We start from the raw sequence: 18,122 nt of genomic DNA, 5'->3' as shown, positions 1-18,122 counted from the left end.
ATGAAATTACAATTTTCAATAAAATTTCGAACATAAAAAACACTCAGTAGACATTCAAACTAAGAATTTAAGTATGATTTACTTTCGATAAATCTATGGTCCATTGAACACAATCTTATTTTTATTATTGACTTGGAATTGGAATATTGAACATTGGTCCCATGACTTAATTACAACAACCTTGGACTATTAATAAAGAATTTATCTTTAATTAATTTATTCCGGTTACGTGAGTTTCCCTAATTGGGCGTTAAAATACCTAAATATTCAAAGATATAGACTTACTAACTTTAGCTAATTTATGCACTTGTACTTCCTTTGTTTATCATTAAATATCACATTTTACTATTTTCATTTGCTCATTAATAAATATCTCATTTGCTTTTTAGTATTATTACTTTTAGTAATAAATCTCACATTTCACTAACTTTATTTCACTTATATTTTATTATAAAACTAATATATAAAAATAGGACTACCTTAAATTGCAGGTGGCTACTTAATTAGTTAGTTCTTATAAACTTATTAGTGTGAATATTCAAGTTCTGGTCCAATGACAAATATTCCTAACATATATTACGTGACACTTTAGGAGTCCAAGTCAAGTTATTTTTGTGGACACGACCCTATCAAAATTTTGAAGATGTGTTATGGATATAATCCTTGTAGCCTCGTTTATTTAAAAAGAAAAATAATATTGTTAATGAATATAATTTCTTGAAATATGATTTTAATCTTGAAGATGTGTTATGGGTAATCCTTAGAGCCCCCGGCCGTTCATTTGATAGAACAATCATGTTATTGCAAAATATATTTTCTTAATATATGATTTCTTATATAGTAGATTAATTATTTGTCATACAGGTGTTTGAGAATATAATGAAAATGTTAGGATTATGAACAATACTGATTAGTTAAATGTATTTAATAAATTGACGTAATAATAAAATCATACTCTTTACATCCACCAAAATAATGTTTCATTTTCTTATTTCCTGATGTTTAAAATTTAAAGTTTCATTTACTTTCTTACATTTTTGGGTAAATGAACATTATTCCACTAAATTATTACATTTATATTCTATTAGAAAACAAATAATTTTAAAATGAAACTTACTGTACAGTTCACTAAATTTTCTCTTTACTATTAATCTTACAACTCGCACCGATTAAAAATGAGAGTAATTGATATGCATAATTTATTTCAAATAATTAAAGTTAATAATAATTATAATAATAATTATAATAATAATAAAATCGCATAAACAGATATTAACAGCTTCTATTGTTAATTTTATTCTTTACCGCATAAACTGATATTAACCGCAGTTCACACTCTAAATATACAGTCATTTGATATCGACCACATAAATTTCACGTCATAACCTTTTATCCAATTGCACCAATAATTTAGGGTGAGACTTTGATGAGTCTAGAACTGACTAGCTATGAGAAAACAATGATGGTGTTTTTGCATTTAATCCCATAAAAATCAAACTTTGCACCGACGGACACCGCTCAATTTCAAACGATGTTATCCAACAATTCAAAGTTAAAAAATACGAGAAATTCTTAAAAGAGAAAAAATATAGAGAAAAGTTATAATGTCATCTATTTACTTTCTAAAAAAAATAAAAATAAAAATATACCGTTCTAAAAGTAACAAACTCCAAAAAAAAAGTATATAAAAAGATTAGTTATTTTCTAAAATAAAAAAATAGTACTACCTCCATCCCCAAATTTTGACACAGTTTATTATTTCAGTCCGTCACTGAAAATTTGACACACTTCACTTTTTACCATTTTTGGTAGGGGACCTGATCATATTCCACTAACTCATTCATACTCACATTTTATTATAAAACTAATACAGTACTTTAAAAGTAAGACCCACATCCACCAACTTTTTCAACGCACTTTCCATTACATTTTTTTAAACCCGTGTCGGGTCAAAGTATGTCAAAATTTGGGGGACGAAAGTAGTACAAGATAGCATTCTAAAACATAAATGTATAATACCTTATCAAATAGTAACTTTTTTATTGGAGAATGATTTTTTATGGAAAGAAAGTAAGAGCATCTCCAAGGAGAGAAGGTATATAGAAAATGTATATTATGCATTTACCTTCTTAAAAAGTGAAATATACCCTTCTAAAAAGTAACGCATTCCAAAGGGAAAAGGTATATAAAAAGGTAAACTATTTTTTAAAAATAAAATAATAGTACAAAATGCATTAAAAAATATAAAGTGTTACACCTTCTCAAATACCTTTCCCCTCGGAGAAGAGTTTTTCATGAAAAGAAGGCAAATATGGTAGTTATAAGATTTTAATGGAGAGGTAAAGATACTTCGGGAAAAGATATAATACCTTCTCATATACCTCTCCTCTTGGAGAATGATTTTTCATGAAAAAAAAGTAAATATGGTAGTTATATTAGTTTACCTTTCCATTTACCTCTCCCCTTGGAGATGCTCTAAGTATGGTAGTTATAAGATTTACCTCTTCATGGATAAAGAGGTAAAGACACTTCTTTAAAATAAGAAAATGTATAATACCTTCTCAAGTACCCTACCATATTTACCTCTTCATGGTAGTTATAAGACTTTATCTCACCATTTACCTATCGCCTTGGAGATGCTCTTAAGGCAAATTGTAGTTTTTTTAATGGTGTTTTAAGCTAAAAAGTAAAAGAAAATTTTCAGCATCTATTATTGATACCGAAATGTGACATCACTTTTTTAGTGGGTTTACTTACTGGATAAGGGGTGTTACAGGAATTCATATCTCTATCTAGATTTATTTAGTTGGAAATTTCAATTTTGCCATCCGATTATACTATATACTTTTTTAATTCATATTTTTCTTATTTTTCCAAACCTCAAATGCTAGAATTGCAAACACAAGGAAGACTTGGTAAACTAAATGTTAATGTTGAGTAGAATGATAGGAATTGGGGATAAAATAGGGTTTTAGGGCAAAGAATACATGGTTGCAAACCTGACTTTATTGTCTTAATTTATAATGGAAGATATCTAATGTTCGCTAGGAAACAAAACACGCATTTAATTTTACACGAAAATATATTCAATTGTTCACATCATGACACATGCATTGGTAGGAGGTCATGATCAGTCGCAATTCTTAAGAAATTCGAAATTAAATTATTTCTTACATAAATTAACTTCTGGTCTATCCATTAAATCATATTACCACTATCTACCTATCTTAATATGTTTCACTTTTGATTATATATTTATTTATAGTTGTTTTCATAAATTTTCCTTCAGTTTAAAACTACACGCCCCTTTAAGGTTTAACGTTATTGTATATTCCAAAACAACCTTAAATTTGAAGCTATACGATGGGAAAAGTTGTAAAAAATTAACGTCACCAAGAACCCAACACGCTTGCTAAATTATCAACAACGTAACATCAAAAAAATCCAACATGCTACGTTTCTTTCCATGGATGTATGAAGACGAGTTGTATACATTGCGGCTCACAAATTCAACTTTAAAGTCCCATCATATACCATTTGGCCCTACTCCTCTTTTAAATAGTATTTTGGTTACCCTGAAATCTCATTAAAAGGAACATGCTCTCCCCCCCCCCCCTCTCTCTCAAGTATATATACCTCTACTAATGAGTCTTGATACTTTGAATTAATTGTTCAAGTCTTTCTCCATTCTCATAACCAACTCATTTCCTTGTTTATTGGACTTCCCTTTTCATCCAAGATTCGAAATGAAGCGGAGCGAGACGAGTTCTAAGAGCAAACTTGAGAGAAAAACCATTGAAAAGAATCGAAGGATTCGAATGAAAGCCCTCGGTCTCAAGCTTGCTTCCACCATTCCAGATTGCCATCTCACCCAACCAAAGGTACATCACATGTCTTTGAAGTTTGATAGATTTACAAATTTTGCAAAACAATAAATTAATTGTTTTTTTTTTTTTTTTTTTTTTTTTGTGTATAGGAATTCTTGTCACAACTAGATCAGATAGATGAAGCAGCTGCTTACATCAAGATTTTGAGAGAGAGAATTGAAGCACTAAATGGAAGAAAGGCACAGCTCATGAATTCCGGCAACATTGCCAAAGCTGCTGGCAAATCGGAGACGTTGCCAATTCTGACTGTGAAAGAGTTAGGGTTTGGTGTGGAGGTGATGCTGATTAGTGGACTAAACAAAAATTTCTTGCTAGGTCAATTGATTAGCATCATTGAACAAGAAGCTGCAGAAGTTGTCACTGTTAACATCTCTCGTGTCGGCGACAACATTGTCCACACTCTACATGCTCAGGTGATTACTAACCTAAGGGTCCATTCGATACTTAAACTGAGAAATAGTAAGGTAGTGAAATGAAGTTAAAAACGGGTTTTCGTAGCTTTTCCTAGTATCGAATACTCCTATATATGTAACTATGATATTTTGATTATGTGATTCAAAGACTTACTATATTGTTGTTTTATGGCAGGTTAAGATTTCTAGGGTTGGCGTGGACACTTTAAACATAAGTAACAGGATTCACGAGATGATTTCAACGAGCTCGTTATATTTCTCATAGGAAAGGAAGATTGGGAATCGAAGAAATAAAGTTTGGTATGTGTCGATTAAATTGTTTCTAGGGTTAAAGTGAGAGGATGCAGAACTATATCGATATCTTCGAGCTTCCTCTGTTAATTACTTAATTATACTATATGTTTAGTACATTTACCTTGGGTTTAATATTTCCAAAAATTCATATTGTATAATAAGTAGTAGGAGTACCATTTTGTTTCCTTTATATATAGTTCTTGTAATATTTATAATTACAAATTAAGTGATAATTTGGCCCGGATGTTGTTGCTTTGGATAAGTAAGCATTTGGTAGGGATCTTGATCATCTTATATATATAAAGACGAGAATACAAATTACTATGCATATATATACAGAAAAGTATACTGTAAGTAACCTACACATGAAATTTAGACTATTGCACATGGAATAACAACATTTACTGTGTAACTTTATTTTTTGGTTGCAAACTAGGTTTTTACAAAGTGATTTTAATTCAAGAGTAAATTAACTAGGTTTTTACAAAGTGATTATGTATCTAATTAACTAGGTTTTTACAAAGTGATTATGTATCTAATTAACTGTTTTAAATGACGAACGACTCACTGTTCCTACTCATATAATTATATTCAGAGTTTGTTCTAGGTAATTAGATTAATGGGTCTGTTATTATAAATACATAAACACTTGAAGTAAAGAAGTCTCTAATCGATCAGTTGATTAATAATAAAAATATATAAAAAACACAGATAATTAAGAGTGAAATTTTATTGTTTCAAGATATATAAATTACTATCGTTGCCTCTTAAAGAAGAATTCAGTCAAGGAACGAAATAAAACATAAAAACTTTATAAATATTCCATCATACATATAGGCTGCTAATGAAACTCTAAATGTAGCAGATAGAATGCTAATACGAAACTAGTGAAGAAATAGTAAATCACAAACTTAAACAAAATAAAAAGATAAAAACATAAGTAGTGGAGTAACTTTTATCGGTCTGCACTAATTTATAGAGAAACTTTTTCTGGTCTTACGTTCTTACAAATAAGTTTCCACAGATTGATATTCAGTTCTTTCCTTTTCTTTTCCTGTTTTATTTCAGGTAACAAAAATGATCAAATACTCCACTATATATTTCAACAACTATATAACAAATTAATTTTATAAGGACACCAAATTAGAGACAGAATTACCGCAAAGAAAAAAAAAATCCGTAAGTCAAGGAAATAATTGTCCACTACAACCTTAATCTTTTTGTTTTGTTGTAGTAACACTTTTTTGTGTTTTGGGATGCTTTTGTTTGCATCCATTAATTTTAGTTGTAGGTAGCATATTTAAAAACACAAATTAGCATTCTTAATTTACTAAAAAATATTTTTAGACATTAAATTTTTTTTTTTTGTGATGAACTCAAAAAGATAAAAATATTTTGTCACAATGTAATTATACATGATCAATATTATAATTGAGGCGCAGCATGTTAGTACAATGTTTGTGTTCAATTGAGATTCTAAAACAATTTTCCTAATGAATAAATGATTTTTTTTTCACGACGTATAAAAAAAGTCAATCAACGCAATACGACTTTAGTAGCTAACGACTAATTGACTTGGAATATTGAATTGATTGGGAAGATTGGTACGTTTCTTTTGTTTATTGAAACACAATAATGGATCTGCTAAAAAACAATCAAACTGTCGAAACGGAAAAAACAGAATAGTGTTTGTCGGTAATTTTGTTTACTTCTTTGATTTCTAATAACGAGAAATAGTATTAATCAAATTACACGCATATTAGTTTATTGGGAAATTGGTCTCTAAAATCATAAACTTTACCTAAAATTTGGTATTTCCCATAAACTTTGAAATTGGTATATAATATCACGAACTTTGCATTTTGTTTGGTATTACCCAAACTCACTCAAATAAGTTATTTTCATCAAAATCTTATTTAACGTAGGCAACCGTGATATGTTTTATAATATTTTGAACCACTTTTTAAGTTCATAACATGTAGGATAAAAAGTTACGTTGAAAATCACGTTGATTTAATTGTGTGAAGTATGATGAAAAAGCCTCGTAAATTAGTCAAATATAGTAATAGACATGCCGTGGGAAATACCAAACAAAATGCAAAGTTCGTGATATTATATACCAATTTCAAAGTTCATGGGAAATACCAAATTTTAGGCAAAGTTCATGGTTTTAGAGACCAATTTCCCTAGTTTATACTATGACGGACTGATGAAGTATATAATTTCGTAGTACTACTCCCTCTATCCCATAAGAATATACACTCTTTCTTCTAGGGGAGTGTTATATTGCTAACTCATAACTTAATTGCTAATTATAACTAAATAATAGCCATTAGATATTCAAATTAAGGGCTTAGATCATTAATCCCTAAATGTCAATACGATCAACGAAAAACGTCAATAAAATAATAGGATTAATTCCAAAAAATATCAATAAGATATTAATGTCAATTAACTTGTACATGTTTAGTTATAACTAACTTTTAAAAGAAATCCCAAAACTTTAAATTCATATAACGTATATCAAATTAAAGATAATTTCATAAGAATTCCAACGATATCATACATGCATATGTTCCGACGTCAAAATTTGAAAAAAAAATGAATTTTTTTAATTTTTTCGTACAAGCAAAAATGTCAACATACTATATAAAATATGTCAATATAATACATGTAGAATGTCAATATAAGCAATGAGTTAACATTCTTAAAGCATTGTGTTGACATTCTCAAAGCATTGAGTTGATATTTTCGGAACAATATATTGACATTTTCATCCAAAACCCTAATTTGGAGTTTTTCTTTTTATCTTTTTCGATTTAATAATAAAAATGAAAATTACACGTGGCAAATTGTAGACCACACGTTTTCTAAAATCCTATGACCTTAAATTAGTTGTAGTTAACAATTAAATGATGAGTTAGCAATTGATCACTCCCCCTTTCTTTTATAATTCATCCCAAAAGAATATGCATTTTCTAATTTTAGAAAGTTTTTTTTTTCTCTAATCTAGTGGACCCATTATCCACTAACAATAATTTAATTACTTTTTCTCTTTACCTCTCACTTACTTTACAAATTTTATACTCCCTCCGTCCCTCAACTGAGTCGTATTCCTTTTTGGATTGTCCCACTGTAGCCGAGTCATTTCCTTTTTTGGCGAAAAGTACTTTACTCTCTCTTCATCTCTCCACCTTTTTTCCTTTCTACTTTATCCTCCTTTACTTAACTCATTTAAAACAATTTTTCTTAATTCCCGTGCCGAAAAGAAATGCCTTTACTATAGAGGGACGGAGGAAGTATTAAAATTCGTGCCGAATCCAAAGTGCATATTTTTTGGGGGACGAAGGGATAGGGGTGGGAATATGGATATCGGGTATTGGGTTTACCCGTACCCGACCCGATATCCACCGGGTATTGGATACTCAACATCCAATTTTATGGGGTTGGGTATGTCACACTATAATAAGAGGTCGAAATTGATTGGTAGCGTACTCATCAAACGGGTTATTTTCTCCCCGACTACGCATCCCATACTACCCCCCATAAACTGAAAATCCATAACCCCAATTGCTACGGGAATACCATTTAATTGACCTATGCCTGTTTGAACAGCCTCAGTTAATCCTGTCTTTCTTTGATAAGAATCAATCCGATCTTTATAACGCGCCTCCTTCGAATGAAATCCAATGGGATCCACGGAGATCATGTCTTGGAAGACATCACGATGGGAAATTTGGCTATAGCATGTTTCCAATACTCAGCAGCTTCAACATGGGCCGCGGTAGCTGCCGAATCTTCTACTGGTACATGGACAACTGTGTGGACCGATGGACTTACCAGTCTTGATCGTTACAAAGGGCGATGCTACCACATTGAGCCCGTTCCTTGGCTTGGACAGGACATTTAGTACATGTCGCTATTCCTGGATCCAGAGGGGAGTCCGTTCGATGGAATAATTTCTTAGATGTATTACCGCATCCCCAAGGGTTAGGCCCACTTTTTTCAGGTCAGTGGAATCTTTATGCTCAAAACCCTGATTCAAGTAGTCATTTATTTGGGACCTCCCAAGGAGCAAGAACTGCCATTCTAACTCTTCTTGGAGGATTTCATCCACAAACCCAAAGTTTGTGGTTGACTGATATGGCTCATCATCATTTGGCTATTGCATTTATTTTTCTTGTTGCTGGTCATATGTATAGCACTAATTTCGGGATTGGATACAGTATCAATGATCTTTTAGATGCACATATTCCTCCAGGAGGACGGCTGGGGCGTGGGCACAAGGGTCTTTATGATACAATCAACAATTCGCTTCATTTTCAAATAGGTCTTGCTCTAGCTTCTTTAGGGGTTATTACCTCCTTGGTAGCGCAACACATGTACTCTTTACCTGCTTATGCATTCATAGCACAAGACTTTACTACTCAAGCTGCATTATATACCCATCACCAATATATCACAGGATTAATCATGACAGGGGCTTTTGGCCATGGAGCTATCTTTTTCATTAGAGATTACAACCCAGCGAAAAACGAAGATAATGTATTGGCAAGAATGTTAGACCATAAGGAAGCTATCATATCTCATTTAAGTTGGGCCAGCCTCTTTTTGGGATTCCATACCCTGGGACTTTATGTTCATAATGATGTCATGCTTGCTTTTGGTACTCCGGAAAAGCAAATTTTGATCGAACCCATATTTGCTCAATGGATACAATCGGCTCATGGGAAAACTTCATATGGGTTCGATGTACTTTTATCTTCAACCAGCGGCCCGGCATTCAACGCGGGTCGAAGCATCTGGTTGCCCGGTTGGTTAAATGCTATTAATGAGAATACTAATTCATTATTCTTAACAATAGGGCCCGGTTGGGTATTGTAATTTAAGATAAATCTGGTATTGGGTAACCCAAATGGGTATCGGATATTACCCGAATATCCAATTTATTATTTAAAGCATTTTTTAAATTAGGTTTAGCCATTTTAGGCTTCAAAAGCTGAACTAATTTTTTTACTAATTACAATTTACTAGGTTAATTTTCTCTAAACTTATATAAATAAGTCGATCTCTCTTACTCTAGGTCACGGCTTCTCCAAACTCTCAAGTTTTACGTATTGCATAACCAACTCATGTGGTTTTTATATTTTAATGTAATTATTTTGACTTTTGAATTATATTATTGGTTGCTTCTACAGTTTAATTAAATGCATAAATTTTAATTATTTACTTACATATATATTGCATAATCAATCCCCATAAATATAATCACATAACTTTAAAATAAAAGTAACCCATTTTTTTATAGTTTTATACTACAAAATAAATACAACATTAAAGATATTAGTCAATTTAAATATTTCTATATTTATATTAATATAATAAAATTTGAATTTGTTTTATTAGTTATTAACACATGTAAAAGTCGGGTATTTGGGTACCCGATACGTCGGGTATGGATATCCGGGGCGGGTATTGGAGTACCCGAAAATATATCGGGTCGGGTTTTGAATAGACATTTAGATGATTTTTCAGGTTTTGGTACCCGGTTTTTTTGGGTCGAGTATCCACGGATACCCGTATTCCCACCCCTAGAAGGGAGTATTAATTATAGTTGTAATACCCCGAATCTTTCAACCATTTCAAAGGAACGTGGATTATATATAGCTGAAAGTTAGCTAAGAGCCCAAGTTCTTTCTTACATTTGAAAGACGCTTTTGCAACAAAACGGAAAATGCAAATGGACTCAAGGAACGGGAAGTGTTTTACTAATGAGGAAAGGAATTTAATTTTTTTAGTAGTTGGTGTACTAAGTCTAAATTTTACAAATAGATTAATATCTCTTTTACAAAGCAAAGGAAATTAAATATACACTTGGGCCTAAACCATTTTTCGTACTAGTGTTGAAAGACCTATTCTTGGAGAAGCCAAACCATATGAGAAACCGCCGATCCCTCTCCTAAACAATCGGTTATTAGATTTTTAGCCATGATCTGCATTACTTGGAAATCAGAACAAACAAGTCAAATCCCAACAGAATACAACTCTGCAATTTACATTAATCAGCCCACAACTCCACGTTGGAGGATTGGGAATCAACTTCATAGAAAATAGAGAGTGAGAGAGGGACGAGAGTGCAGAGACGAGTTCATCAAGTGCAGCATCAGAGATTAGAGAAGAAAGGACTTAGCTTAAGCCAATCGCGGAGACCAGACTAGATTTTGCGGCTGACCTCGACGTTTGATGAGAATAACTGTTTTGTTAGTCTCGAGCTTTATGGAATTGAAATGAAGGGAAAGGGTAGTAGTATTGGGCCTAATTTAAGTGTTGGGATGCTGTAGTTTTGTGGGGCTAAGGATTTAATATATATTGATGATCTAGTTTAACTTTTGGATCAGCGAGCTTAGTTCTTGAAGTGGGTTGGGCAGGTTGTTTGATCGATGGGCTGCTTAACGATATGAGAGCTTTACAAATTTATGCTAAGGATGAGCGAGGATAAAATGAACACCATATAGGACGCATGCATTGTTTTAAATATGTTTTATTTTTGCAAAGTCTAATTTTAGTATATCATGTTCTTTCAAAAAGGGGATGGTTTTTGCATGCTATTTGAGAACGGAATGGAAAGACGAGTTGAAGATTTAAGTGAACGAGGTGGACTTTCTTTTTAAATAGGGACTATGACCTAAGTATGTTTATTTTTTCAAATGGTGCAAAATATGTTTATCATGCCCTATTTTTGTGATGCTATGAGACCTATCTGAAGTGGCTTTTGCCATGTATGTTAATCGAATTCGGGTCTGACTAGGGAGTGAGTCCCTACTCAGGCTAGTGTACACCCCGTAGATCGTGCGCTATATCTTCGAGTTGGCCGGTCTAGTGACTTGGAATGTGGCCACATTTCTTGTCATGTATGTTCAGATATGGTATGGTGACGTTGATGATGTTGAGGTTGATGATGATGATGTTGGTGAGATGTTTTAATGACTCGGGCCCTTTCATAGTTAAATACCCCGAGGTCACTCGTTAATGACATACTAAATAATTTTTATAAAAATATTTTCGGCATGAGTCCACTGAGTGCATCAAGTACTCAGCCCTGCATGTGTTTTCCCTATGTGCAGGTCGAGGCGTCGAGCCGTGACGAGCGCGGTGGGTGTTGAGCATAAAAGTGAAGAATGTCTATCAAATGTTTAGAATATGTTGTATCTTCATACATAGCAGTATTCTACTCTCGAAATGCTTCTGTTGAATGTTGTTTCTTTTGAGTTCATTTATTGATGAGTTATTGTATCCCTTTGAGTTGTTGTTTGTTGAGATGATACTCTGATTTTATTCGAATTATTCTTATTATTTCGAGCTATGGTCGAGTTGTGCATGTTTTCCCCTTTCTTCCCCACTTCTTTAATCCTCCCCTAATCGCGATCAACCGTGTTTTCTATCCTTAGAAAATGTGAGCGTGACAATAGCAATATGTATTAAATGCTACATACTAATTGAGACATTGTAGGTTGATTAAGCATACCAAGTTGGCATGATGATCTGATATGGCCATTATATCAGATCATCATGCCAACTTGTATGCCTAGTCCACTAAATTTTAACTTCTAATTAAGACCTTGTAGGTTGAAATGAATTTTTTGGTATGAAATTTTAATTTTCAATAAAATTTCGAACATAAAAAACATTAACTAAGAATTTATGATTTTACTTTCGATAAATCTATGGTCCATTGAACGCAATCTTATTTTTATTGTTGACTTGGAATTGAAATATTGAACATTGGTCCCATGCCTTAATTACAACAACCTTGGACTATTGATAAAGAGTTTATCTTCAATTAATTTATTCCGGTTACGTGAGATTCCATAATTGGGCGCCTTAGACCTCTCCAAGGGTACATTACAACCTAAAATGGGATAAGTAATTAGCTTAAATAGTACTTCAAAACCAATCCCATTTTTGGTTTTTGGGAGGAAAAACCTATCTTTAGATTTGCACTAAATTCAAACTCAAAAGCTTTTCAAATTTTGTGGGTAAAAAGAATATAATATAAATAATATTCTTTTAAGTTTGAGTTTAGTGTAAATGGTTGAAGTAAAATCATATTTGATGTGACATTTACACTCAAATGAGTTTGAATTTAGTGTAAATAGTTGGAGATGCTCTTAGAGTCAAACGCTAACTCACTTTAGTTAATTTATACACTATTACACTCTCAGTTCATCAATAAATATTACATTTTGCTATTGCTTATTAATAAATATCTCATTAGGTTTTTAACTCTACTAATTTTAGTTATACACCCCACATTTCACTAACTTTATCTTACTCCCATTTTATTATAAAACTAATATATAAAAATAGGACCACCGCCTTCTATTTTTTTGTCCACCCATTTTCTACTATATAGTATTTCTTAAAACTGATGTCATGTCAAATGTAGACTCGTATATATTCAATATATCTGATTAGGTGCTACTGCACTTAATTAGCTTATATATATTCAATATATCTTGCTACTGCACTTAATTAGCTAGTTCTTATAAACTTATGGGCCCATTTGGTTTGTCTGATAAGTCAAGTTAGGAGTTTTTATCTGGGCTTGTCAAGCATTTGGTTTCCAATTTAGCTTTGCAGACAAGTCCAAATTACGTGCTCCGGCCCGCTCTAAAATTGCTGTAGAGCACAGTTAATGCATCTTGAGAATTGATCCCGACATGCAACGCTCCGCCACATCATTTATTAATTGCTAACTGGAATGACCTCTTTGCCCCTAGATCGGTGTTTACAATTGTCAACTTCATTTCTCGATTTCTAGCAACCTAAAATCCTCTCTCTTCAGCTTTTCCTCTCCAGATTCATTTCCCCCGACTAGGAAGAAGTCCAACCGGTCTACATCCTCGCTCCGGCGGTTGACGAGTAGTGCATGAACGAGGTAATCTGCTATCTATCACAACTCTGTTTTCCCATGTCGAAAATCAGAACCAACACCATGTGTTATTGGCTAGAGTTTGTTGATTTTGTGAGTCCCCTACAAATTCGTATGATTTTGAGTTGATTTGTTCAAATTCATATGAATTTTAGTTGGGTTTTCCATTTGTTGATGGGATTGCATCATTCACTTCAAATTTCCAAAAACGACAAACCTGCAAATTGAATTGTTTTAATTATTAATTCATATGTTGATTATATTCTGTGTTGATTATTAATTCCTATATTCTGTTCTTGGCTGTGTTGATTATCAATTCAAATTTCCGTGTTCCTATATTCTGTTCTTTGCAGTGCAAATTATATAATTTTCTCCTGTTAATTATCTCTTGTTCAAGCTCATAATTTGAAAATGTTGGGAGACTTTTGAATCTGTAAAATGCAAATCTGGTTTGATTGTGAAATATGAGGCTCATATTTTGTTCTCCTGTTCTTTGCGAATTGAAAACCTTATGTTATCTTGTGAAAACAGATGCCTGTAGGCCAGTTCTTACAAGAGTCAGTGGTGAATTTGTTAGACGACATACTACGAAACTACATCGTCTCGGTGATCACAAGGGTTCGCCCCATGCTAGCTCTTGCGGGTCTTCCAGCCCGGCTGCTTGGTGGAGGTACTATGCCCAGTAGGGGAACAATCCAAGTTATGAAATTAAAGCCATTGATAGGCTTGTAGGTGACTAAACCTATATGCCTTAGTTTTATTTTAATGGTTCTAAAAATAGTTTGAATGGTCCTGCTGTCTTTGTGTTCTCGACCACCCCATGAAGCTTCAATATTTATGGAAGTTGTTTGTTATGGTGTATCTTATTTTTAATGGATCTTTTCAATCAAATCGCCATTTTTTGGAATCTGTAGTGTAACGTATAGGAATTAGCAATTTTTTTCTATTTACTGATTGATTCTTCTTTTGAATTGTTAAGTTGAAGTTTTGCAAAGAATGGATATCAAACAAAGTTGATACATTTCTACTCAATGAGAACACAGTAATATATAGGAAATAGCTTTTTTTGTATGTACTGATTGATTAGAGTTTGAGTCGTTAGGTTGAAGTTTAACATAGAATGGATAGGTTAAAAATAAGATAATTAAAACATCCATATGTATATAGATTAAAACCTCTTTGTTGAAAACCTGTTCCTAATCCAGTAGAAAATCAGCAATTAACTAACAACACCAAAGGATACCTCATAATAACACTGCCCAAATCCACATAAAATAACCTACAGGCGTACACAAGGCCGCCTTAATAAAACTACACTGGAATCATCCAAGTTTAGTCATCACAGAATCCACACAACAAGTCTTAATAAAAACATAAACAACCTACATAAATCAAGCCATAGATATTACAATTTGCTTGACAAAAGAAGCCACTATATGGCATCACGGATTGGGCAAGTGAAGAAGATCAGTTATGATCGAACCTCTCCAGGGCGTGGAGGACATAATCCTCATGGTCCTCTTGTGGTATCCCTAGGAAGAAGTCAAGACGATCCACCTTGCGCAGAATAAGTTCCCCAGCATCGAACTTCTGCGCTTTGCTCAAAGCAGTGAGCTTGCCCAACATCTCATACACCTGTTTCCTGGCTGCGCTCAAATCAAACTCATAGCCTATGCGGAGGCTTAGGGATTGGATTCTGTAGTTGGTGTCATCGTGCAGTTTTGTAAGCAACTGAACAACACCATCAATGCTGGTATCCACATTCCCACTAGTGGAACCACCTCCTGTACTCTTTCGCTTCTTACCAATACCAGATGTCCCTCCCCCAGCCTCGGTCAGTGATGTGTTGTCTCCAACATGCTCTTCAGTTCCAAAACCAATGCCTGAGGCAGATATGTCCTCCAGATTTGCAGATGGCTGCCCTCCAGCAGCTCCATTCCCAGTACGATCAAAGTCCATTTCGGCCTTCGAAGGTCCTCAGCAACCCCTACATTTGCACGGTCTTTTCCAAAAATCACTTGCCAATGGGCCAATAGGGCCAAGCTTTGGTTCTTATGCCTCCAGCACTAGGTTCAGCCTGTGGGTGGAGACATTTTTCAGCAATGTAACAATGCTTAGGTGTGCAAAATCGAACAAAGTATGATGTGTAAATGAAAGTTACCCTGATGATCTGGGGCCACTGCTCATCATCAGCGCCGATCTTGTAGTCTCCATCTGTGTTGTACCTGACCCCAGAACGAGACAGTATTCCTTGCAGCAGGTTATATGTCCTCTTCCAAGCTGTGATCTTTGACACTATGTGGGGCGTTGCTTTGATATCAGAACCTGGGCAATGCCGTTTCACAGCCTCCTCTAGCTTACCAAGGTATCCCGCCCGAAAACCGTTGTCGGATTTCCAGCCTTGTGTCGCGAGATCCTTCAGAGTGACAACAAGTATGTCCTCCTCCCGGTCGCTCCAGCTACGTCTGGTTCTGTCAGTCTTAGGCTTCCGGGAGCGCCCAAGGAAGGCATTCACTACAAAAGATGAAAGACCTTCATATATTTGCCCAAATGTGCCGAACTAACTAGAGATAAAAGTTTTTAAACCCAAATGCAAAAGAACAAGTTACATGCTCTGACCAGATACATAATCATAATGTAGTGTATTCAAACAATTTCTACAAAGGAAGACCATGACATATGGTGTAATTAGACAAAAAAAATAGTGCAAGAGACCAATTATTACAGTGCAACAAACAAAGAATCACCGCAGAAAGAATCAACAACCGTAATATATGATTAATCGGCGTTCATACCTTGAGTTTCAGATGTACCGAACTCAGCTCGCTTCCCTGCCATTTCACTACATAATTCACGAACACTAATTCATATATGCACAACCAAAATCGAGCTGTGGAAGGAATAGAGGCCGGCGAGACTTACTGATAAGGCTAATTTCATGCATCGGTTATATAGTGAAAACACTACATTTTGTTGGGTCTAACACAGTTTCTAAGCTAGGTGTGTAACAGAATCGCTAGATCCAGGAGATGCTGGAGGAAACGGTCTAGCGAAGGAATGAAGGAGAAGTGAGCAGAACTTAAGGAAAAGAAGACTAGAAGAAGGGAGTCAATAGCTGAGGGCAACAAAGTCTATCTATACCTCGCTGGGCCCCACTTCAACGCCTATAAATAGAGGAGCATGCAACACACAAGAGATACAACTTTTTTCACTCTTAGCTCACACACAACACACACACTTGGGAAATGGGAGTTCTGGGGTAGTTTAGGTTTCAAGGGGTCCAATCTTCAGAGAAATTCCGTCGTAACACCGTCCGCGTGAGGGCGAAGATACAATCTATTTACTTTCGGTTCTTTTGCACTCTATTTCGTTCGAACTTCACTTTTGGAAGTCGATTTGGTTGCTGATGTTACTGATTATCTATGCATTTCTTAGTTTTCGTTATATTTGTGTTATTTCGAGTTGATCTACGTTGATCCTGCTGTTAAGAGTTTTTATTTCGGCAAGTTGCATGTTGATCTCTGTTTTTGTTACTTTGGTGCTCGATCTGGGGAATTTGGCTCTAGATCTGCGGTGTTGTTGTTGATCGGAGGTTGTTGGTTGAATCTGAAGTTATGAAATGTTTTTTTGGCTGGAGTTTGTGTCGGATGCTTGGATCCGGAGTGGATTTAGCGTCCGTGGTTGGATTTGAACAGGGGAAGTCGAGTTATGCATGTATTTTGAGTTTTCTGTTTACTTTCTGTTTTGCTTCGTCTAGCATCCGTAGATTTGTTTAGTTCTTCATTAAATCGTTAAAATCTAGTCTGCTCTGTTCCGATTTCGCTCATACTGTTTCTTCTGAGGTTTTATGCAAATTGGTTGGAGAAGATGATGTCGCTGTTAGTTAGTACCTTAGTTAGTTGTTTTTCCAGCTTTTCGTCCGTACTCTGCTTTTTCAGTTATGGTCCCCACCGTCAGTTTATTTCCCAGATCTAGGTAATTAGAATAGTTTCTCAGATCTAGTGATTGTTTCGGTTCTAGTTTACGTGCATGCTTTTGTTGTTTCGCCTAGATCTAGCTGTAAGCGTAGTAGTTTAAAATCCCAAGTTTAAGTTTAATTTCCTAACCCAAAAAATGCGTGGCAGCAGCCAACCCAAAAACAATTTCCAAATCCTTGAGCATGATTATTACGCATCCATCTCTGTGGGATCGATCCCTACTTCCCTGTGCTAGGGTTTAGTAAAGTGGTTGAGGGTTTTTGAAGAAGTGCTCTGTGTGTCCGACGACCAGGATTTCCCGACGACCAGTGAGTTCCTAGACCGTGTGATCTAGCGGATTTGCTGGACCTAGGAAACCTGTTATTTCTTTCTGTGCACACAGTGACTACCCACACACCAGTTGTGTCTCTTCACTTACACTCAACAGCAGTAGATGATTTCGGGAATTGCAGACCAATTCTTCGTCGACCAGCAACGAAGAGAGAAGAAGCAGCGGCGCACAAATTGATTGAAGAATGGAGTGGGAAGTGCATATATGTGTTAGGGTTTGATGTGGTGTTTTGTAATTAATATCAAAGTAAGTAAGGGTACTTCTGTCTTTAACCAATTAAACTGGATC

At 34.5% G+C, this 18,122-nt stretch overlaps 1 protein-coding gene and 1 long non-coding RNA gene across 2 annotated transcripts; both read left to right on the top strand.

The window, feature by feature from the left end:
- Nucleotides 1-3,636: 3,636 nt before the first annotated feature.
- Nucleotides 3,637-4,832, top strand: LOC125203158 (transcription factor bHLH168-like). Its single transcript, XM_048101457.2, has 3 exons — nucleotides 3,637-3,881; nucleotides 3,977-4,300; nucleotides 4,476-4,832. The coding sequence occupies exons 1-3, from the start codon at nucleotides 3,747-3,749 to the stop codon at nucleotides 4,563-4,565; spliced, it is 549 nt and encodes a 182-aa protein (XP_047957414.1). The 5' UTR covers nucleotides 3,637-3,746; the 3' UTR covers nucleotides 4,566-4,832.
- An 8,579-nt stretch (nucleotides 4,833-13,411) lies between these two features.
- On the top strand, nucleotides 13,412-14,433 carry LOC125203329 (uncharacterized). The gene is made up of 2 exons (XR_007173345.1): nucleotides 13,412-13,532; nucleotides 14,058-14,433. It is a non-coding gene; the product is annotated as an uncharacterized LOC125203329 (long non-coding RNA).
- Nucleotides 14,434-18,122: the final 3,689 nt, after the last annotated feature.

The sequence above is a fragment of the Salvia hispanica genome, chromosome 6 (genome assembly GCF_029641045.1).
Source record: "Salvia hispanica isolate PSC_SH4W2 chromosome 6, Shi_PSC_v1, whole genome shotgun sequence".
Taxonomy (NCBI): Eukaryota; Viridiplantae; Streptophyta; class Magnoliopsida; order Lamiales; family Lamiaceae; genus Salvia; species Salvia hispanica.
This window is presented reverse-complemented; position numbering and strand designations above follow the sequence as displayed.